Below are 24,344 nucleotides of genomic sequence, written 5' to 3'. Positions count from 1 at the left end.
AAAAATTCAGTTAGCATAGCATTAGCTGTCTTATCTGTGTCCGGGTGATTTTATAGCTGTCAACGAACCTGTAGATTTGAAGGTCCTGTATCCACTCGCTTGTAAACTTAACATGGGCCTCCAAATATTTAATATATTTAAATCAGTGACAGTGATCCGTCTGTTCTTCTCTGAATTCATACGGACAGATGTCATTAATCAGCTTATTTTAAAATAAAAAACGCTCCACTGTTACTACCTAGAGCTTCTCTTTGTAGGGCCATTTATATTTCGCGCCTACTTGATTAATTCTGGTCGGAATACAGCTGACAGAAGACTGGTGGAAGCTGATTGACAAATGCTACCGTTGCTATCGACACTAACTATCCTCCTAAGATGGCCACTGCCCCAGAATGTACCGGGGTTCCCATTCCTGATTGGAATTCAGTAAAATACTCTTTGTGGTCAATACACATTTCTGATATTAAACAGGTTTTTTCAGTGATATTCTCCACATATTAACACCATGTTGTTAATACTTAAATCATCTAAAAGTGAGTAGCAGCTTTGGACAACCTTTACTTCAGACTTGTAACGACAAACAAGCTCAATAACCTCTTGACTTCAAAACGAGGGCCCAAGAAGTGGTAAAAAGTATTTTGTGGGTTTAATTTCTGCACAACTTTAATACGTTGCCTAAAATGACATACACTATATACACAAAAGTATTGGGACACCTACACATTACACCCAAATGCCAAATTATTAGGCATTAATAGTAAGTTGGTCCCCTCTTTGCAGCTGTAACAGCTTCCTCTCTTCTGGGAAGTTTTGCCCATTCATGCAGAAGAGCATTTGTGAGGTCAGACACTGATGTTGGATGAGAGGGTGTGGCTCGCAATCTCCGTTCTAGTTCATCCAAAAGGTTCAATGGGGTTGAGGTCAGGGCTCTGTGCAGGCCGGTCAAGTTCTTCCTCACAAAACTCATCCAGCCATGTCTTTATGGACCTTGCTTTGTGCACTGGGGCACAGTCATGCTGGAACAGAGAAGGGCCTTCCGCAAACTGTTTCCACAAAGTTGGAAACATAGAATAGTCCAGAATGACTTGGTAAGATGAAGAATTAAGAATCCCCTTCACTGGAACTACAGCAAGGGGCTTAAGCCAACCCCATAAAAACAACCCCCATATACCAGAGTGTCCAATATTTTTCTCTATACAGTGTATGTACACAATGATCCAGTACTTATGCACACTGAAGAAGAGATATGGAGGACCTGCCACCATATTCTGTAATGACTTTCCATGTGCAGTTTAGGAGACTTTTCCAGCTTTGAATTCTTGGCATTGGTCATTAAAGCTCAGCAGTCCATTCTAACTGCTACCATCTATCAACGCCCTAAGCACAACTCCAGTTTCATCTCTGAGTTTTCAAAATGTTATGTCAATAATTATTACCCGTTACGATAGGATTATGTTACTCATAATTAATTCAACAATAGATTTCAACGTTTATGTCAATGAAACTTTTTTAGATGTTCTTGCCTGTCTGGGTCTTGTGCAACATGTGAAAGTGGCCACCCACAACCATGGGAGTACATTAGATCTGATCATAACAAGGGCTATAGAAAGTCACCATCATACTGTCTCTCATAATTTTGGTGGGTATTTTGATAGTATGCTTGAATCAGAACAACATAATGAAACTAATATTGTAAAGGGAATCCTTGACGAAAACGCTAGTACTACATTTCAGAATGAATGAACACTTTTCCACGATCGCACGCTGGATCTGTTGACGATCTAGTGCACAACTTAAAAAAAAAATACAATATACACTAAAATATAATGTTATTATGATGTTTCAACAACATTTAACAGAATAAAATACAAGACAAGAGGTTGCGCATGTTTATAACCACTTTTATTATCTTTATCATCGTTATCGTTTCAGTCATTCATTTACAGCAGGACTCCCCGAGCGCGTCCTTTTATTCCTCTGACTGCATCTCAGTAACATAGCTCTCCAGAAAATAGAATTATAATTTACTTTCTAAAACAATATCAATACACTTGCAACAATCAAATATACAACAATAATCTTTTGCATGTATAATCAAATGAAAAGAATATTCATCTGGTATTTAACGTGACAGTGGCAGGACACACAGCACACAATAACCGGTTGCATTTACACACACAAAGAAATCGGATATTGAGAGAATGTAACACTCCTCACATTCACACTTACAATTTGTTCAAAGTTCATTTGTATAGGTTTTTACAGCACTTACATGGAATTGCGAAATTCTATTTTTACTGTTTGACTTTTGTAGTTGGCACTGTTATGTGTTCAGTTAATGGGACTACAGCTGGAAATACTAAAAAGTAAAATGAAAAGATACTTTACAAAAAATAAGTAAAAAATGTACAATAATGAATATGGAAAAGGGGTTTACTTTACAGCAACATTTTCACATTTTGGGAAATATGCTTTTTTGCCAAGAGTTAGATGAGTACATTTAAACCAAAGCGTAATTTACAAAATGTCTTTAGCTTCGAAGCCTTTTTCGGAACATTTGAATAACATTGAACAGATTATGAACATTTGCTTGATTATAGAATGTTATGGAAATATGAGTAAACAAAGAAGTGCACTCGAACTGCAACGATTGGTCAATCGACAGTAAAATAATCGTCAACTTTATTAAAGGGGCCGTATTCTGCTCATTTTTCAGATTCACATTTGTATTTGGTGCCTCTCTGATTGGTTAGCTGGCCAACTCTGTTGTGATTGGTCAACTGCATAGTAGAGATGTCCCGCACTTAGCCTATCACATACAACGCGTTGCAGCGCTAGCCAATAGAAGCATGAGTGTTACATAGCGATGTCCCTATGCTGCGGAAGTAAACAAAGGAGTCCAATGGAAACGTTTCAGGCAGGGGGGAGTGTGTGGGAGGGAAACTCCTTGTGGAGGGAACACAGGGATTTTAGTGTTTGCAGACCATTTCCATAACACACTAGAGGTGAAAGGGAGAACCCTAAAAAGCACAACAGGGCCTCTTTAAAATGGATCTTTTAAATCTGGAATTTCTCATTCTAAATGTCACAAAATCCTCTCAAATCGCATTAAATTGATTACGGTTGGGGTTTTTGACTGACCCAACAACACATTTAATGATCACTTTTTGGACTAAATGGTTAATCTCATAAGAAATTGTCAGATTAATCGACAATTAAAACAATTGTTGGATGCAACAGAAAAGACAACATGTGCTTAAACGTAAATAAACAAAGGGACAGCCGTCTGTTCAGCAGGTTCACATCTGATCTCCTGTGTGTGTACATACAGCCTGTGTTTTGGCATTAAGACCTGGCTGTGCTGATTCAGCAATACAGTACCCATGAACCTCTCCGTATGAACAGAGAGGGAACCTGTGTGTGTGTGTGTGTGTGTGTGTGTGTGTGTGTGTGTGATCAGTATTATTTGGCTTAATAGGGAAACATTAACAGACAAAATAACGTGTAAACAAAATGTAAACATCTTAATGCTAGCGGCGCCAGAGCAGGAACTCAAGTTTGATTTTATTTGATCAAACACACACACACACACACACACACACACTTATATGGAACATGTTGGCACGCATTACAGACATGCACAGACACAAACAGTCACACGCACACATGGTCAGGGGTCACAGCTACAGCATGGCATTGTGGTTAATGTGGGTGGACAGGGGTAAGTGTGTATGTTTATTTATGTTTACAGTTTGTATACAGTGTGTGTGTGTGTGTGTGTGTGTGTGTGTGTGTGTGTGTGTGTGTGTGTGTGTGTGTCTGTATTTACAGTGAGGGTACAGGAGAAAACCTTGTGCAAGTGCATGCAGGTCCATCATTTGTGCCTTTGTGTGTGTGTGTGTGTGTGTGTGTGTGTGTCTCATAGTGCTCGGGGGATGATGGTGAAGGGCAGGATGGGGCTGCTGGCCTCCAGCTCCAGCGCGGTCAGGAAACACTCGGTTGCCGCGGCGGCGTTTCCCTGAGCCTGCAGCACCTCCCCCAGACTGTTCCACACATCATGAGCCGTGCTGTGGGGGGGGGGGATATAAGATAACAGAGGACATAAGATAACAGAGAGGAGATAGAAGGTTGGAGGAAAGGTGGAAAAGGAGGAGAGGGAGGTCATCAAAATAAAAAGCAGCAGGGAGAGGGGAGAGGGAAAGAGAGGAAAGAAGAAAGTGTGAGCAGAGAAAGCAGGGGTATGGGAGAAAAGAGGCGAGGAGAAGGAACAAGGAGAGGAAATAAGAGAAGAGGAAACAGGAGAAGTGATGTAATAGGAGAGCAGAGTTGGATTATTTGGAGGGGAAGGGGAGAGATCAAGGGAAGAAAAGAGGAGAGAAGAGAGAGTGAAATAGGAGAAATGGAGGGGGAGAAGAGGAAATAAGAGTAGAGGAGACAGGAGAGAGGAGGTATTGATCAAAAGAGAATTGAGAGGAGAGATGGAGAAAAAGGGTGAGCACAGGGGGAAAGGAGAAAACAAAATGAAGAAAAGAGAGGAGAGAAGGTAGAAGGAGATGAGGAAAGAGGGGTGAGAGGAAGGAATATGAGAGGGGAGAACAAGAAGATCAGAAGGAGGGTAAGAGATAGAGGGGTGGTGATGAGAGATAAAAGGAAGCAGGGAGAGAAAGGGGGAAAGGAATGAGGAAGGAGGAGAAATCAAGAGAGAAGAGGAGGAATTAGGAAAAAAGAAGAGGAGAGAAGGAAGAAGAGAGGAGGAGATGGATGGGAGGAAATAAGAGAAGAGAAAACAGTAATACAAAATATGAGAGGTGAATAAAGGAAGCAGGGGGAGGAGAGGGGGAAGAAAAAAAGGAAGCAGAGGAGAGGGAAATATAAACGTTAGTGACATTAAATATAATAATCACGTATCACACACACACACACACACACACACACACACACACACCCCTACCTGTTGACCTGCACAGCGTCCCTCAGCACCTTCTCGGACAGACTGTAGCGCTGCAGCTGGTGGAGGATCAGACCCTGAGTGGAGCATGAGGAAGAGGAAGAGAGGAGGAGGAAGAGGAAGTATTGATATTAATGTTTCATTTATCAATCTGGGGTTCTCACAAAGGACTCACATTTGGAAAATCACTCACTCTTATTTTTTAGTCTCTGACTTTTTGTAGTATTTTTAAAAACATACACACTTATGAAGTACACGACATTTTACAGTATTTTTAACCAAATAAAGCAATATCGATTTTGGGACGATATACTGGGGTTGACTATAAAGTTCTTTGATGAAATATTGACACTTTTTCACATTTGATAAATATTCATCAGTAATGTGGATAAATATTGACTTTGTGGGTTAGGGAAAAATTAAGACAAAATAGAAATGTACATCACTTCAATGCAGCTTCTAAAACCATGACACACTTATTCAATATTTATATAAATAATATCCTAATTCTAAAATGCTATAAGTGTGAGGCAGACCCTGTATTTAGTCATATATTTATAACATATTAATAATAATCTAAAAAGACTTGTGCACTGAACGTGTAATGGGGCTGTCCCAAAGGATTATGGGGGACTCTTGTTGCCTCTTTAGGACATTTGTTGTGTTGTGTGTGTGTGCGTGTGCGTGTGCGTGTGCGTGTGCGTGTGCGTGTGTGTGTGTGTGTGTGTGTGGGTGGGGGGGGGAGAGAGAGAGAGAGAGAGGGGGAGAGGGTGAGAGTTACCAGTCTCTGCATGGTCTTGACGTGGGTGGGGTTGATGGACAGGGACTCTTCATACCAGCGTTTGGCCTCGTCGATGTTCCCCCTGAGCTCGGCGATCTGCCCCCTCATGTACAGCACATTATGGGATGTGGGGAAGAGGTTGGAGGCTTCCTGTGTGCAGGCTGAGGCTTCAGCCGGCTTCGACATGCCCGTGTACACCTCCGCTGTAAGAGAGGGAGGGGGTCCAAACATGAGGTTAAATGTCCCTTTTTCTTAAGTGTGTGATCTGCAGCCTTTTTTAACATCAGCGTCTTTAGTAAAATCCGCTAAAGGCTCTGTATAATTACTGTTCCACACATCATGAGGAAAAGAAGCAGGAGGAGAGGAGGTTTAAGGATAGAGGAGAGGGGAGGTGTATAACTGGAGGAGTGATCAAGAGAAAAAGAAAGAGGAGAAGGGAGGAAATAATAGAGGAGGAAACGGGAGATGAGAGCTAAAAAAGGAAGCCGGGGGAGGATAGAGGAAAAGGAAATAGAGAATATGAAAGAGGAGAGGGCGTATAAGGAGAGAAGGAAAGAGGAGATGAAATATTAGGAGAGATGAGAGGTGGATGAAATGAGAGGACTAAAAGGAGCTAAAATAAGAAGGAAGAAAATAAGAGAAGAGGTAATGAGGGAAAGGAGGTATGAGGGACAGGAGGAGACGCGGATTAAAAGAGGAAAAAGGTAAAGGGAACTAAAAAAGGAAAAAGGGGAGGATAAGGGAAAAGAGTGTAAACAGTCGGCAGGAAAGGAATTGAGGGATGAGAGGAAGAAAGAGGATGAGGAGGATGAAGAAAATAGTAAAGAGGGTCGGATGAAGCCAAAGCAGGTGGAGGATAGACGAAAAGGAAAATAGGAACCAGGAAAATAGCAAGAGATGAGAGGATGAAGTGGGGAGAAAAGGAGAGAGTAGAGGAGAGGTGGGATAATAACAAATAAGAGAAGAGGAAACATCTCGGAGGAAATATTTTAAACATCCTTGCTTTTTTATTTACCGAAATCTTGATTTTATATCCATTTCAATTTTTTATTGGAGTAAAATCCACTGAAAGCCGTGTAGAATTACTGAAGAAAATAGATAGTAGTCGATATAACCGCCGATAAAGGCTGATATTGTGCGGCACAAAGTGGAAGCTGCGCCCCGTCTCAAGTGACATTTTTAAACCTCTCAAACTGAAATGATGCATTAAAGTTAAAACCCACAAACAGACCGCTCAGTGTGATTACGGTGAGGACTACATTAGCGAAAGGATGGCGCAGAGAGGGCAGTGAGAAAGCATGGAACATTAGTTTTCAAAGAAAATGTTTCAGCATCAAGGTCGCCTAATGCACCGTGCACAGAGCGACGGACCCAAACAGGGGCGGGGGGGAGGAAATGACTTCTAACCGTCTGCTCGTCTGGCCTGTGATTGGATGATTGTATTAGCGATGTCGCCAGTCTGGAAATGACCACCCCTGACAGGAAGCAACTGGAGAGATAAACAGTGTGTGTGTGTGTGTGTGTGTGTGTGTGTGTGTGTTTATTATACTCTTCAGACTGCTTATGTTATTGTCTGCTTTGGAGGCAGACATGGGAATGGAGTGTATTCTAAAAGTAATTTAATCTGCCTACGTCCTACGAGCTGATGTCAGTACACTCACTGCGTCTAAAAGACAATCACACGGAGAACCAGCAGACAGACTGTTTGTTTTGATGTGTAAAAGCAAGGGCCTAGGTTTTCATTTGGACGGTCCCTTACAGAATTTTGGAGGACAGAATAGTCTCAATCATTATTTCAGCTAAAGTCATATGTGCCCATTCCGGAGGCGTCGTCTTTATTACTGCCTAAATTCTGACATGGAGGGGGATATGCTTTGCCATGTCCACTTGTTGCAGGAGAAATGCCCCCACAGCTTTAAAAACGATAAAAATATAAAAACACAAATGTGCCAAAACACATGCAAATGGTGAAACATCTTCACCAACTTCACGAAACATGCGTAGCATTTAGAAAACATTCACTTAATGCTCATAGATAACTAAAAGCGCTGCAAATACAAAATGCTAGAAGACATGTTGTCAAGTTGGTGAAGGTGTGTTATTATATCAGCATTGTTTTTTAAGCTTGGCGGCTGTGTTTCTCCTAATGGTGCGAGTGTGTTTTGGGCCGACATACCCTCTACATACAAGCATGTACACACTTGCCAAACACATAAAAATCTGTTGCCCCTCCAAGCACATAAGGCCTGTTGGTTTGCCCACATACCCGCGTGCAGCCAGATCTGAGCCAGGGTCATCCAGGGGTGCATGGGTCCGTGTTTGGGGGCGCTGCTCTGCAGGGAAGAGGCCACCTCAGACAGCGCCTGCTCTACGCGACTGGCTGCTATTGATGTAGCATGAACCGAGCCTGGAGGGAGGAAATCCAAACATTATACACCATCATCTCCTGCAGGTGCTGACTACCTACTGCAGCACTCAGCGGCTTTTAATTACACCAAACAACATCAGATTTCCCAGAAACAGGAAGTGAAATCTGGAGTGTTTGGGTAAAGCTCACAACTCTGGGCTCGCAGACTCCTGTTCCTGCTCTAAAGCCTTTAATCAGTCCACACCATTCCACACGCTGCACACAGTGTTATGGGCCCTGGATTAACCAGGTTTAAATGGATTAATTTCTACACAACCATGCATAAACACTGCATCAACCTGCACTCAGCTGATTAGTAAGTGCGTCTCAGATTTTGTGTCTGCATTTGGAATACATTATAACAGGGAGGCAAAATGGCCACCGCAAGGGACTGCAGGAGCACACTGCAGATCTGTGAAAGCAAAACATAAGACGTCTTCTGGTGTATTATTTGATCATATCCTGCTCTTACACAGAACAAGTTTAGTCAAACTCATAATTTATGGGTTCCCTGAATCCAACGTTAACCAAAATAATGTAGAAATGTCTGAAAAAGTATATTTTTAACCATAACTGATCAATCTGACTGAAAATGTACGACTAAATCCATTATGATCTGATCTTTCAATAAACCTTTCTTCATCTGCATGTGTTTTTTTAATTTGCAGCATGTTTAACTTCAAAGCATTTCTCCTAATGGAAATGTTTTTGGCCATTGTAGCGTTTTTGCACCTGTTGGCCACCGTACCATAAAAATGTCAAAATGTAAAAATGTATATTTTCAATACATTTAATTGATAGATATGAACTTAACATTGATGACTAAACTCAATAAGATCTGTTCTGTGTGTGCAATTTGGATTTAGATACATTTTTTGAACTATACAACTTTTATAATTTGAAAAATAGTTAAGTTCCTGTCGTTACATACTGAAAATACAGACACTGATTAAGCTTTACATTTCTTCAAAAATACTAATGCTAGTCTAACGTGGTAGACAAACTTTTTTGGTTTTTAAGTCACGTCATTTGCAGCCTGTAGTGATTATATAACTATATTAATATGCAATGTTTATATCCTGAACATGGACAAAAATGAAAATGGCGAATGGTCGAACCTCGCCGGAATAAAAGCTTTACCTTAATCAACCATCACCCATCCCCTTCTCCTATTACTCTGTTCTCTATGGTCCAAAATACTCTTTCAACTACAAAGACACGAGCTGTGTGTCGGGGTCGTAGGGGACAGGAAGTATGTGTAAAAGACGAGTGAGACGAGGATAGAAAGACAAGTTTTGAATATTAAAGCTGTGTGTGTGTTTGTGTCTGAGAGAGAGAGCAAAGCACGCAAGAGTGTGTTTCTTTGTGCTTTAAAAGTGTGTTTAATGGATGTCCATCTCTCTCACACATACACACAATAGCATTAAAAGTGGGACTGGATTGGTATTGACAGCATGAGTGTCTTTACTACACTATTAGAAAAAGACCCTACAGAGAAATAAAACATTTCCTTTACCTTTCGTGAGATTGGCTTGTTTTTTTTGTGTCACTCGACTTGTTGTCAGAGAGGAAAGGTGAGTGGGAGTCACAGAGAGTTTGTTTTGTTGCAGTTTAGAAAACATAGCTTAGTGTTTGCTGGAGCCAGTTAGAGTTTTTTTGTGACCTCTATAGTCAAGGCACTATACAAGACTACTATTCCCATGGCATATTTCCATGGTCAGCTAAGAAATCAAGCCTGTCTTGTTTGGTTAGCTTGGTCTGTTTTGATTGGTCAACTGCTTAGAGATGTCCCGCCTATCACGTACAAAGTGTTGGAGCCAAAAGCTATATGTTACAAAGTTATGTCTTTATGTTCTAGAGGTAGACAAAGGAGTCCAATGGAGGCGTTTCAGGTAGTGTGTGGGTGAGAAACTCCCACTGGAGGGAACACAGGGATTTTAGCCTTTGTAGACCATTTACATGCACTAAAACCTATATAACACACTACAGGGAAGGGAAACCCCCCAGAAACATAGTAGGGCCCCTTTAACAGACATAGATATGGGCAACCTGTGGAGGAGACGCCGTTCAGACAACCGTTCATTATATTATGTACAACAGAATATACAGAAAGATGATCTAACTTTGATTATGATTTTATTTGAGTTTAGCCTCTTTTGTTTGGATTAGTTAGACTCTTGTAAAGGCCTGTTTTCTTTGATGAATGCCTGTGAAAATATTTCTTCTTTTTATGAACCACAAGTTGCATAATATCAACACATCATCAGAAGCCAAGAAATTCATCACAACTGTAACTAAAACTAATCAATTAAAAGAAAACCCTTTAGAAATGCCAGTTTAAAGGCAACATTACTGGCTTGAGTAATGGCAAGTAATATTTGTGGACGAATAATGACGGCGTGGAATTGATATGATTACACTGATCATTTCAGAAATTGTTTTGTCCGTTTCAGTAATTAATCACAAAACATGGGGAAACGGGGTGTCGGTTGAATAATACTGAATAATCCTCTTTTAAGTGTTTCATCAATCTCTCCATTTATGGATATCCAGCATGTTGTTTCCCTCAAATCCACCCTTTCACTTTTCTACGCTGTTGTTATGCAAGGCTCTTATGGATATGCTTATAGACCGACGGTAGGACATGTGGCCTTGTGGGTGAAAGAACAAAGTGCTATTCAGTCAGCGGTTAGTTGGAGTTTCATAAAAATGAACAGAAGTAGTCATGCTGTGTATTTTCTTATGAATTGCTTTCACTCTGACCATTTTGTACCCCGTTATTCAAGTCAATCTATGAACTGGATGTTATATAAAACTGAGAAAACCATGAGATTTTCTTTTGAATGGATAGAAGTTTTCAATTGGTGCCATTAGACATTTGCTAGCAGAGTAGGTAGGAAGCCTCGGGCCGTGCCTTGTGCCTAACATTTCACACAGCAACACATGCACCAAAGCTGCTCACTGAATCAAAGGAATACACTGACTGACAGGAAGAAATGCACGGATGTAACAAATAAAACAAACATTTCTCTTGAACAAGATGATCAATTGGCTATCTTTTAATTGAACAACGTTTCCATTAGAGTTTGTTGGATATGCACTATGTTATGACTTTACCACTTTCTCGAGTGGTTATTGCCATGATTTATTAATCGTACAGCCACAATCCAGATGATTAGTGCTGCATGCAGGAAGCTGCTTCTACGGATTGGAAAATTAAGGATTTGATTGTGGGTTGCATTCATTTAAAAAAAAAAAAAGGGTTAACCGTGGTGAATCTCTATATAATAAAATAAATATCATTTTCAATTTTTTGTATAATTTTAAATATAATCTAGTAATACATTTAATATATATGCTATGTAATATAATATATTATAATATGGTGTATAATTATGGTATAACTGGTGAATTTCCATTTTCAGGGTAATAATAATATATAAAATCCAGAAATAAAAAATAAATTAAAAGAAATATAATCTTTATTTATTCAGGTTTTTTTTAATGTTTTTAACTCTAAACACTGTTCACTATTAACAACAAATTTGGCAACAAATGTTCATTTCTAATCAAAAAGTATGCTATCCAGTATGCATAGTGCTATTTTATTTTTAACGAGTAAGAATGGGTTTAAATACCCTTTGTTCAAAATGTTAACATGTCATAGAATACTCATTTTTTCAACAAAAAAAAAAGGTTAAAAAGAAACTCAAATTAAACAGTTTTAGGTTATTTATAGATTTTGTGTTTTTGATTATTTGATGATTCTCAGGATAAAATCATGGCCAGGATATTGGGAAATAAAATGTTCATATTGCTATGCCTCTGTCCGCATTTGCTCTGCTGAAATGGATAAGCATTTGACGTTTTAGGATATATATTCCTTTAAGTCGTTGTATTCCTTTAAAATCAAATACCATCAACTTGATATACATTCAGTACAATTCTCCTAACTACTGGCTGTGGACATCAGGTTAAAGCAGAGGATATATGTACATTTTCCCTTCCTAAAATAATGTACATATATCGGAACCTAGTCGGGGTAAAGGAAGGTCAGCTGGGATCAGAGGGTGGACGGAGCAATGGATGGATAAAAGAAGGTCAGATGGAGGTTACATGGCTACTTACAAACAGAAAACATGGAGGAAAAACCAAGAGTGTTAGCGTCCTGAAAGCCGCCTTGAAAAAACGGAGGGATGGGAAAAAAACAGAAATACGATTGTTAATGATTGAGGAAAAGGAAGAGACAGAGAGGAAATCTCCAAATAAATAATAAAGGAAGATTGTAGAGCACGTTAAAGAGGTTTTTATTCCTTACTTTAGATAAAATGCTGCTTCCACTTGAGTTATCCTATGCTGTAATCTGTTCAAATAAATGCTTAAATATGAGCACATCTGTACATACATAGCCATAAATGTTGAAGAGGACATATTATAATCATATTCAGCTTCTTACTATTCTGTGCCTCTACTGGGACATGTCTCCATGCTTTAATGTTCAAAAAGCTCTTTATTTTTCTCATACTGCCTGTGCTGCAGCACCTCTTTTCACCGTCTGTCTGAAACCAGAGCCCAGTCTGCTCTGATTGGTCAAACGCTTAATAGATAATAGGACCTCTTTATATCTTTCTGGGGCGGGACATCTCAAAATGGTTAACCAATCACAGAGGCAGCCAGCTCACCAATCAGAGCAGACTGGGCTCTGCTTTCAGACAGAGGGTGAAAAGATGTTAAATACAAACCTATAAAACATGCATAGTATCTTAAATAACCTACTTTGCTATAATTCTCTTAGGTTTGTGTATCCTTAAAATATGGAGGTGCAAAGGATCTATTTTGCATTTAAATTGGAATTAGGAATGGAAAGCTTTTTAAAGGACTATATATTTAAGTAGTATACTAATAAAGTAATCAAATAGATTTTTGGTAATTTTGATCATTGTGATTTTAGATGATGTAATTGTTCTTGGTCTGACTTATTATAATCCCCCTCTGGAGAAAAATCTACAGTGACATTTCTATGAGCTTAAATGATTTGACTAAATAACAGCCATTATTTTCAGTGCAAACATCATTAGTATAAGAGATGGCAACATGGAGAGACAACACAAGGTTGGAAACAAGACAGATTCATGTTGGCTCAAATGTAATATCCTCACCGAAATAGAAAGAGAAAGGAGGAGGATGCAGAAGACTAACAAAAACAAGAGACACACGGCCAGGGGAGAAGTAGATAGATGTGAAGAGACAGTAAAGCTGTATGTAAAACTACGTTTTTATAATATCCAAGGGAAAAAGAGAGCTAAACTGATAGATATTGTCCCTGTCTCACTTGAGAGTGTTTGGAGTTAAACTAAAGTGTGTAAGTTAACCTGAGACCTTGAGTAAGCTGAAAAAACAACTGCAGCATCAAGGCTCAAGCTTCTGTTTGCAGGACTGAGAACTATCTGTGAATATGAAGCACATCCGGTCCTAACGGTTAGTCTGTTTAGTGTTAAACTTGTCCTTTCGGCAGTTGCTCAATTTTGACAATCTCCTGAGCCGCTAATCCTCTATTTAGGATATTTCTGGTCCACTAATATCCACATACTTTGGATTACCAGAGCAAAAACCTGGGGAATGCTCTCATCACTAAACACACAAGCAATCAAAGAGCCGTTTTCTTTTAGGTCACTCTTCACACCATGCTACAGGCAGAGTGGTCGCCGAGGAGGATTACAATTGGAGAGCGGACGGAGATTGATGTGGTTGCAAAAGGAGTGAGTCCTGTTCTTGTTGGGCGCAGGAGGAGGAGGAGGAGGAGGAGGAGGAGGTAAAGGGCCAGCAGAAGGGAGGAAGGATACGTTTTTGTGTGGAGGGAGAGGAGGAGGCTGGAGGATGAAGACAGGGGAAGTGGGTGAGGACAGAGGGGAGGAGAGTGTGGAAATGGTGGACGGGGAGGTAGGGGAGACGGGTTCAGAACTACAGTGGGATGAAGAAGAACCTGAGACTACAACAAAGAAAGGAAATAAAACAGAGTTAAGTTAAGAATCATTTTTAGGCAACTGGTGTCGTAATAACTCAAAGTTAAAAAAATATGATGTTTGTTAAGAGGAAATAAATTCAACCAAGAGTGGGATACGTTTTCATTTGATATATGTAGATACGAGGGAGAGCCGAGAATATAATAACAAGAAATAACTTTTCATGATTCAATTACCAAATAAAAACACACAAAACTGGGGAACACTGGGAAGGTCCTGAGAGTGTGCGTGTGTGTGCGTGTGTGTGGGTGAGAGAGTGTGAGTGTGAGTCTACCTGTATCTGGGTCGCTGAAGTCAGGCAGGGTCATGGCGTTGAGCTGCCGTCTATCTGCTATGGCTCTGTCCAGCAGACTGCTGCCACGGCCTGAATCACTGCAATAGGAACATGAGATTACACACACACACACACACACACACACAGGTTAATAAACGGTTCTTCGCAAGTTCAAATGAAGTTAGGGCTGGGACTGGACCGTATATCAATATTAAACCAATATTGTGTCTTTTCCCTGTTTTCTCAACTGTTTGAAATATCTCGTGAAATCAGTGATACTCAACCCTCAAATATCATCGTAACATCGATTTGGAGGTATAGACCAGAAATATTGAGAATATAAGCAATAGAAATAATAATACGTAGTAACTAGTTCACAGTTATGGGTAGGTGCTGAAAACTGATTTATTACAGGTTAGCTAGCTAACGGGATTGCACAACGATTCCTGGGTAACAGTCATACTATCATTAATGCTGTGGTGCATTACGTTACTTTTTATTTAGCTGGTGCTATTATCAAAAGCAAATTAAAATAAGAGAATTCGACCATGAAGAAAAAAAGTACATTAGCTATGCATAAGCCACACAATTGTAAGTGCTATATACAGAACAGAGACATATTCGAAAATGAAAGGTAAATTAAATGCTAATAATATGCTACTCTTGTGTGAAAAAAAACCCATAATTTTGTGACCATTTGCCTCCATAGGTGTCATGGAGCTGTTGTTGATGGCCTACAGACTAAAAAGAACTAGTTTGGTTAAATTAATTGTAGATTTTCATTTAATTCTAAACTGCATTAATACTGCTAACCCTAAAAAATGCATATATCTATGTCTATATATAAACATTAATACAAGTTTACAATTACAAGAGTCAGCACAGATTTATATATTACAAATGAAATCTTTACTCTCCAAGACATCTCTTACATTTCTTTGCAGCAAACCCAATTTCGTTAATCGCTACTGAATGAATGAAAGCGAAACAAATATCACCTGGGGTTAGTGAGGTTGTAAAAGCTCTTCCAGATCTGCAGCATGTGTTTACAGGTGAGCAGAGCTTCCTCCGGTCCTCGGCACATGGACTCCAGCTTCACCTTGGTGTACAGCAGACTACAACACACACACAATCAGAGAACAGCTACAGAAAAAAAGACACTTAAATGTGTTGCGGTAGGTGTGTGAGTCTCACTTGAAGTTCTCGGGGTACTCGGACAGAGCCATCTCTATGATATTAAGCGCGTCGTGGTAGTGTTTCTGAGCGGAGAGCAGCAGGGCGAGCAGGTGAAGGGAGTGGACGTCATCGCCCTGAAGCTGCAGCGCCTGTCGTACGTAGCCTAGAGCCTCTGGGATCTACACACACACACATATACAGACTAGAGGTTGTAACTACAGTTGGAGTAGAAAAACCGTTTGTAAATTGACAGGAATGTCCTTTTCTGACTTTCACTGTCATCAAATGAGATGCTGTTACCTGTCTGGACACGGCGAGCTGCAGCGCCAGGTAGAAGGCTGCGAGATGGTCCGTGGGAGACAGACTCTGAGCTCTACAGAGAAACAGAGAGATTTTGTATGATCATACATGCTGAATTAATAAGTTAAATAAGATGATATGAAACTTTAAAAAGATCCCTGGGGGGAAATGGGTCACTGAAGCAGAAGGACAGTGGAAAAGTAGCAAAGATTGCATAACCATAGATGTTTTAGAAAACCAAACCAAGGGATATTTTTAAACCTTTTAGACTCAGTTAGAAACTTTAACGCCAGCGGAATGACTATGTATTGCAGCATTATACAAACGTGATAAATAAAGCACTAGGCCAGTATTGGAAAAAGTAGAAACAATATGGTCTTAAAATAACACACTTCAAGTAAAAACAGCTAAATGAGTAGAAGAATAGAAGTTGCAAAATGTACTTCAAAGTACCTAGTATGCAGAATCGTTCTATTCACAACATTATAAAATACTCTTCATTTTTTCACTAACAAATGCATATAATATTGCTCTGTTATGCTGAACCAAATGCAAATATAAAAACGCAAATGTGCCAGCGCATGAGTGGTTAAGTAGGTGAAGATATTTTTGAACATTTTTGTTTTTATATTTGCATTTATTCTGAAGCTGCAGAGCCTTTCTCATATCTGAGATATTTGAGGTTTTTGAAGTGTGTTTGCACCTGTCGGTCGCCATAGTATGCAGCATAAAATGTAAAAATGTTTCAAATGTGTACTTAACGTGCATAAATGTACTTGATACATTTCACCACAGGAGTGTATATAGTAAAAAAATGTACCTTACCATTAGATAAAACTTCATAGCTACAAATCACTCCTCCTTTCCCACATGTATTAAAATAGCCTCAGTGTTTGAGCTATGGGAGTGTTTCCTTCCACTTGAGGTCATGTTTATGGAAGGCCAGTATACACAGAGTCATATAGTGTGTACACAGATGACAGTATAGGGCTCAAATGACAAACAGGTTGTGTTTGGTTCGGCTGATCAGCAGTTAGTGCTGCGACGGCATCCTGCTGAGGGAGGTGTGGGAGGGAAAGAGAAAAGAGAGCGCAGCGTGGCTCAGGCCCAACCTCTGGAAGGCTCCCAAAGCTTTCCTCTGGTACTCCTCCTGCGTGCTCCGCAGCGATGCTGAGGGGAGGCAGAGACAGAGAGTCAGAGAGAGGAAGAGGAGGACAGGATGCAGGCAGGAATGTGTGACAGTCTTATGACAATATTTCATGTAGCATTGGATGTCTTGATGTGCATGTGGAAGCATCACAAGAAAACAAAGATGGAGGCATATTCTGTGTGTGTTTCAAAAATGTTTACACGAGATATGGACTTCCTAAAGGGTTGCAACAAATAAAAGCGTTATTCATTTGAATTCAAAAATCAGAATTACAAAGCGGCGCAGGTTTTTTGTTTTTTGCATGTGTATTCATTGTGTTTAAAGCCATATTTACGCACAGATGCAGATCAAAGTTAGACTTCCCTTCTACCATTAGTACTATAAAATGTGTATTTGATGTTGAAGGGCGTAAACCCGCAGAGACGTACCGTCAGTGGCTTTCAGGCTGTACACCAGCCCGATGGCCAGGAAGCCTTTGGCTCTGAACTCGGCTGCTTTCTCCCCCATGTCAATCACAATGTTGGCAAAGCACTCCCCTTCATCCAGCTGCATTATGGGAGTAGACATATAAGGAGAGAACCAACACGGAAAGATGTAATTATTATAAGGAGTTAAAGGTTAGGCATTGACAGAGCAAACATATTATCAGATAGTGGATACTGGGTATTTTCTAGCAGACTAAAACAGTAAATCATCATTCTGAGTAAACATAAACAATAGTGGCTGGTGTGGCAGCGGGGTTGGTTAGAGCGCCGGCTGCTGGAGTGATGGGAGTAGCTCAGCCGGAGACCAGACAGCTGACCGGAATCAGGTAATGAGTCTCTAAATAAAAGCGTGCCAGTAACCTGGTTCTGGTTCTAGGCTGGGTCCTGGGAGGACGAGCTGGCCACAGGACGGACAGCGAACCCCGTACAGCTGTCGTTTATTTTGAGTTGCATGTCATTATTCCTGGACAATAAACCCATTTTAGTTCCACCCCCATCCTTATCCTTCTCTCATTTTAACATGTGTGAGTGGAGGCGCTCACAGCTGCTAATTATATTCAGTGGAGATCGAGCTCTGTTTTGCAGGAGAGCGCACTGTGCCAAAATTGCTTTATATTGGACACTAAAGGGAATCAATGATTAAACATTATGGCTGTTGACACAAGTCTTTATAAAAAAATCTAAACAATATTTCTTACTAAATAGAAAAATACTTTCCCTTTAAATCTGCTTATGATTTATTGGCCAGCTGTTGTTGAATATAGAGTTGGCTTACTTGAGTTTTTTCTGAATAAATCTGAATTATTAAAGTAACAAGTAACTAAAGCTATTTTTTGAAGATAAAGCTTGGTATTGCAGAACTCAATATGCTGCAATTGCTTAACATTGCACACTAAAGGGGCACGATGACTAAACAATACACTTTGTGGCCATTTTCACACCATTCTCCCATCATTCATTTGTATGTATAAACACGTCTGAGATATTATACCTGGCCCAAAGGATAAAAATATATATATATACAGTATATATAGGAAATGTAATCCTTTCTGAAGAGCTAAAACAAAGAACTAACTAAAACTACCCCTAAAAGGAAAATGTAAAACTTTAAAACTAGAAACAAAGAGAACTGTTAACGAAAAGAAAAGATAGAGGAAAATCCCCCAAAACTATTATATCTTGGTTTACGCAGATCGGTAGCTTAACAATACTTTTACCCAAGGTGTGTAGAATCACTAAAACGTGGGCTTGTGTGGGCAGGAGGGGCCTTACCCAGTGCAGGGGCCCGATACACAGCTTGACAGCCAGCAGTGGGATGGTGGGGTCGTCTGGCTTCAGACGGATGCACTCCTTCAGGACTTTAACGGCACGCGCTGATTTCCCAGCAGCCATTAGTGACAGAGCGAGTTGGTACCACAGGTGGAACTCCTCGAAGGCAAACTTCATGGCTCTCTCCAAACACTGCACACACACGACACATCTCCACTGGATTGCAATAAAACATTCATGTTTGGGGAATTGAATCTAAAGGAGAATTAAGGTGTTTTTATACGGGTGTTTGATTATGGGCTGGGCTTTAACACTGTTCAGTATCACCACAGAGGGATAGCTCACCTCTGACAGCATCTCATACTGCCCCCTCCTGCCCAGAGCGATGGTCAGCAGGTCGTACACCACAGAGGCCGACTGCAGGCTGATGATGCGATCATTGTTGTGCTCAGGGATCCTGCTGAGGACGGCGTCCCGGTTAGCCTGAAACACACACACACACACACACACACACACACACACACACACACACACACACACACACACACACACACACACACACACACACACACACACACACACACACACACACACACACACACACACACACACACACACACACACACACACACACACACACAGTATAATTTGTATTTATAATGTATTAAATGTAAAACTACCTAATGCAGAAAAAATACCTTTAAAAACACAGAACAAATTATTCTAATATAATAAAATAATACTTAAATGTGTACAAGTGCAATATTTGAATTAAAATATTGAATCTGCTCATTTATTAAGTGGTCTTTATGTCCAGGTGTTCTTAAATGTGGTTGGCTAATTTGATTTATTTATAAACTCTCGTATTTCTATTTAAAAGAATCTGAATTAATAAGGTAACTAGTAACTGAAGCTTTCAGATGAATGTAGTGGAGTACAGTATCTCCCTTTGAATTGTAGTACAGTAAAAGTTTAAAGTGGCATGAAAGGAAACTACCCATTAAAGTAGAAGAACCTCAAATTTGCACATAAGTAGAATACAAGAGTAAATGTACTTCCACCACTGTGTCTTACCATGGACTCACTGATGAGCAGCAGCAGCAGAGCTTCCTCTGTGTTCTCCTGCGGGCAAAACAGACTAAAGGAAAGAGAAAACATTGAGAAGAGGAGAAGATGGAGAAGATGGAGAAGATGGAGAAGATGGAGAAGATGGAAACTGGTTTAAAAGCAGATTCAGCAAGATTTCATTTGGGTTGATTTCCCACCGTTTTCCACACATTATCCCTTACTTCTCTCCTGAGTAGACCCGGGGACGTCGGCTCAGGCTGTAGTTCTTGCTGATAGTGTGTCCCTGCCGTGTGGGATCGTCCAATGGCGACACGGTGGGTGGGTCTTCCAGAGGAGACCAGTAGCTTTGTTCACACATCCCTCTGAGCAGGATCTCTGCCAGCTGTCTGGCTATAGTCTGAAACACAGACACGCACATTTGGCAAAGGCATTCTGCTTACTGTTTACTGTGTATTTAAAAGACAGAATACATCATTTGTTGCCACTATGGGTCTCTAAATAAAAACAATAAAAAGATATGGAGTCTGGTGTCGAAGTGAAGCAGCGGGTCAGCCTATCCCGGTTAGGTTTCCATTATTGTTCATTATTTTTATTTGAAGATAAATTATCCCCAAATGTCTCCTCCTCTCCAAAACAAATGGACTTGGTGATAAATCTGACAAAAACAATAAAGCTCCACTTTTTTAAATCAGTGTTCCTTTAATAACACTGTCTGGATGCCGCTAACGTTAACTTAGCTTCCCAAATGATTTTGAAACAACCAAGATCAAGAAATCGTATTGTAAAACGGAGGCTTAATCTGTTTACAAAGAACATTTATGTCAGCGAATTCATGTCAGCTGACGCATGCAGGACGAACCTAAACATTTCAACATAAATTGATTGAAATTTCAGATTTCCTTTGTTTTTAAATCTGTTAGAAACACTTGGATGTAAGTAAACAACTCAGCAAAACTATAAAGCATAGGTCTAAGAGAAGAATCTCCTTATTTAGTACAAAATAAAAAGCCTCCCTCACCATGCGCAGGCTCTGGGTGGTTCTGTTCTCCACAGCTCGGAGAATCTCCCGAAACCGGCCCACGCCCCGTGTCAGGTTGCTACGGCAACATAGTGAGGAGAAACAGGAAGAAGGACACTTGTTAGAGTCTGTCGTGCTTGTTTGTGTGAAGGGAAGATATTTTAAAACAGCCTATTATCTTATTTTGTGACTGTTTTCATATATATATCTTCTTTAATAATTTTCCACTTATTTATTTACATTTGTTTTCTTTCTTTGCTTTGTACAAACAGCTTAATGACAATGGAACGACTGTTGACAAAAGTGTGGATTTGATTATTATTTTTTCTATCAACGTGTGAGTCTGAAGGACCATGCATAAAAATACATCAATCTCAAAGACAGAAGAGATGCTTTATGCCAGATTATAGCTAAAAGCTCAGTTCCATCTGCAGTCCTTGGGCAGGTACAGAAATAACAAACAACAAACAAAGTGTCTATCACACCAACAATTAATACAGACCAAAATACCAATGTGTAAAATATACCAACACAGTTCAGTTAAACTAACAGCTCACATTACAGTACAATTAATGCAGGGAAAAAAACTTTAAACTGGATTATAATCTGAAAATATTGAATGCTGTGCACGTTTTGCATGCTGGCAGCTTCCAATGCAAACAAACTCTGTAATGTGTCATAGTCAGAAATGATAGCTGAGGTTTTGTTTTATGTTGTCGTTTGAACTTCATTGAACTTCAGGTGTGTGAGTGCAAAACGGCTTCGATGTCTTTGTTTAAAGTTCCATCCCTTAATACTAAGAAGACATGTTTGAGATGTCCTCCAGTCTGCTGCTGTTCTGTAAACAACAACACTGTGGGGACTTCTTTCTGCTGCAATGCGTTTGTTCACACTTTTCTGCCATTATGAACCTGTCAGCTGCTTTGAAACACGACACCTACAAAGTGGGTGGAATGTGTTTGCAGAGAGTTGTTATTTGTATTTTAGATACCATATAAAAAATCATTTAAAGCATGTTTTTTTATTGAATTACTCTTTGTTTAGAGATTTTGTGATATTTTTCATTAGAACATTTTTCTTTCAGTTCCTGTGTATATTCCATGTGTAATGTCTGGGCTTCTTCTTATCCTGTTGCTGCCTTGACACCTGAATTTCCCTACGGGGATTATTAAAAGTCCCTCTTATCTTATCTTATCTTACCCGTTCTTGAAGTGGATGACGTGTGCTCTCTGCAGGCCCGTCTCCAGGAAGTAGCCCAGTTCCAGATCCTGGGCAGTCGGGCCGGGCTTCGGGCTGCGGTTCTGAATACCTGCTGACAATGCCTGCAGAAACACACACGGGGAAAGAAATACAACTGAAGTTAACACAAAATGCAAGGCAGCTGAAACTCTATGAATTATATGTAAAATGCTGCTTCTATCTGTCATTGTACGACACAACATGTTAGTTCATCTGTCAAAAACATTAATCAGCAACTATTTTGAGAACAGGTTAAATGCCAAGTCACTTTTCAAGCAAAGATCCTCAGCTGCTGGTTCCATCGACTCGACTCTTATTCTCCGGATAAACAGCAGGAAGTGAGTTTGCCAGTTGGCTGTCATGGGCGCAAGCGCATTTGTCAAAATTGCACGCTGTCAGCAGAATTTCACACACCCACAGAGTCAGCAGGGTCCAGGTGCTGACAGGATATCTAATGAGTGTTTGTGTAACGACACTCAGAGAAAACACTGCAACTGAGAACCTGTACGCCACTTCCACACTTTGAAAAGTAGAGGACTTATTCAAGACATAAGCCCACATAACACACCTTCTCAGCCTCCTGCAGGTAGAGCAGCGCGATGTCTCCAGACTTCTCATAGCAGGTGATGATATCCTGCTCCCGGTCTGTTGTGCTCCTATTGGACGCTGGAGACCCAGTGTTCTGATTGGACAGAGCCGGAGAGGCGGCCGAGACTTTCTCCAGGCACAGTCCTGAAGGAGACGTAGGAAATAAAAAGTGGGCTTTTTAAATGAAAGAAAACCCCGCCTTAGCTTCAACGTCTTCACAAATATTGGAGCAATAAATTCATTTGTATTTCTACTTTTATTGCTGTTTGTTTATGTTTTTGTTGTAATTTAGTTAGTATTTAATGACATTTCAGTGGTCCTTTTGGGCAGCTTCAGGCACCGGGTGATTTAGATATTTATTGGAGGAGTTATTGGGCACCAGAAAAAAAGTGTATGTTCTTTATCAGGAAAACAGACGACGTGAAGCCATTGATATTTGTATGTAAAATAGATTTAAACCTAAGAAAAATAAACAGGATGGATCAATGGGTTCATCCTGCGTAAGCCTGGCTAGCTGGTGCCTCTGTGGTGGTTTGATTCTGTTTTGTTTGTTTCATGGTTCAAGGACAAATCACCACTATAGATAAATGGGATGCTTATAAGAGGGATACATCTTTTGATGAATCTTTTTCCATAAAGGCTGTAAAGATACAGACTTAATCACATTATCCTTAAATGTAATAATCAATGGAAGGTTAAGAGCTTTTTATATGGCTTGTTAAAGATCACACATTTAATTTAGTCAATATTCAAATTCCATTTAATCTTATGAAAGGTATGTTGTAAAGAATCAAAATCGAGGTTGAAACTGTGAAGAATTACAGGTGTATGGAATTCATTGCAGTCTTAAATGATTAGCTTTAAAAACGTAGATTTGTTGTGATGCTTTTGGACACTTCAATGATCATCTCTTATAGATTAACTGTTTTGTGTCTCAGAACATAATAAAAAATGTATATTTGTCACATTAATATCTTATCAATCATAAATGACAGGCAGGAGTCACAACTGTCTGAGCAAATCATATCCTGTTACATTGGATGAATGACAAAAATACAAAGTCTAAAGAACATCTCTTATTCAACAGCGACCACAGATGCATGATGTGTGACTGCGTGCATTTGTTCATATTGCCCTCTAATGCCATCATGTGGAGGAAAGCAGTAGAGCAGGAATAAAGATCAACTGTTTTAAAGATGACGAAGCATAGAAGGCACAGGACAAAGAGGACTGGGTGTATGTGTGTGTCTGTATGTGAGTGTTTGTGTGTGTTTATACCTTTAGTAGCATATGCCTCTGCTATCATGGACAGCCTGTACACAGGAGCCCCCCCAAGCTGCATGTCCTCCAGGATCACCCTGCTGTAGTGACCTGTCAATACAGAAATGATGTAGGAATAAATAAATGCACCAGTATTACACACAAACAACTAGGGCTGCAGGATTAGGAAAAAAAATTATGAAATGGAATTATTTGGACTGATTTTGCAATTGCTATATGATTAACGATATTTGAGAGCTTGATCATTTTGCCTCATTTATATTGAAAAATATAAATACAATAATCACGGTGAGATTGTTTTCATCCATGCCAAAGGAAAAAAATAAATATATATAAA

The 24,344-nt window shown here is 39.9% G+C and overlaps 1 protein-coding gene across 5 annotated transcripts in view; it reads right to left on the bottom strand.

Annotated features, from left to right (window-relative positions):
• Positions 1-1,885: 1,885 nt before the first annotated feature.
• Positions 1,886-24,344, bottom strand: part of ttc7b (tetratricopeptide repeat domain 7B) — a 28,037-nt gene continuing 5,578 nt past the window's right edge. The window contains exons 4-21 of one of the 5 annotated variants that reach the window (XM_063909433.1): positions 24,005-24,097; positions 22,707-22,870; positions 22,100-22,221; positions 20,900-20,978; positions 20,103-20,278; positions 19,888-19,951; positions 19,159-19,296; positions 18,817-19,068; positions 17,488-17,605; positions 17,022-17,079; positions 15,910-15,982; positions 15,628-15,788; positions 15,432-15,548; positions 14,434-14,531; positions 7,996-8,136; positions 5,730-5,932; positions 4,952-5,025; positions 1,886-4,067 (exon numbers count right to left, since the gene is read on the bottom strand). In XM_063909433.1, coding sequence (XP_063765503.1) covers positions 3,920-4,067; positions 4,952-5,025; positions 5,730-5,932; positions 7,996-8,136; positions 14,434-14,531; positions 15,432-15,548; positions 15,628-15,788; positions 15,910-15,982; positions 17,022-17,079; positions 17,488-17,605; positions 18,817-19,068; positions 19,159-19,296; positions 19,888-19,951; positions 20,103-20,278; positions 20,900-20,978; positions 22,100-22,221; positions 22,707-22,870; positions 24,005-24,097 — 2,279 coding nt within the window. In that variant the 3' untranslated portion in view covers positions 1,886-3,919. Of the gene's footprint in view, positions 4,068-4,951; positions 5,026-5,729; positions 5,933-7,995; positions 8,137-8,171; positions 14,126-14,433; positions 14,532-15,431; positions 15,549-15,627; positions 15,789-15,909; positions 15,983-17,021; positions 17,080-17,487; positions 17,606-18,816; positions 19,069-19,158; positions 19,297-19,887; positions 19,952-20,102; positions 20,279-20,899; positions 20,979-22,099; positions 22,222-22,706; positions 22,871-24,004; positions 24,098-24,344 lie in introns of those variants that run through there. The other 4 variants (XM_063909434.1, XM_063909435.1, XM_063909436.1 and 1 more) reach the window with 4 other exon arrangements.

The sequence above is a fragment of the Eleginops maclovinus genome, chromosome 19 (assembly GCF_036324505.1).
Source record: "Eleginops maclovinus isolate JMC-PN-2008 ecotype Puerto Natales chromosome 19, JC_Emac_rtc_rv5, whole genome shotgun sequence".
Taxonomy (NCBI): domain Eukaryota; kingdom Metazoa; phylum Chordata; class Actinopteri; order Perciformes; family Eleginopidae; genus Eleginops; species Eleginops maclovinus.
This window is presented reverse-complemented; position numbering and strand designations above follow the sequence as displayed.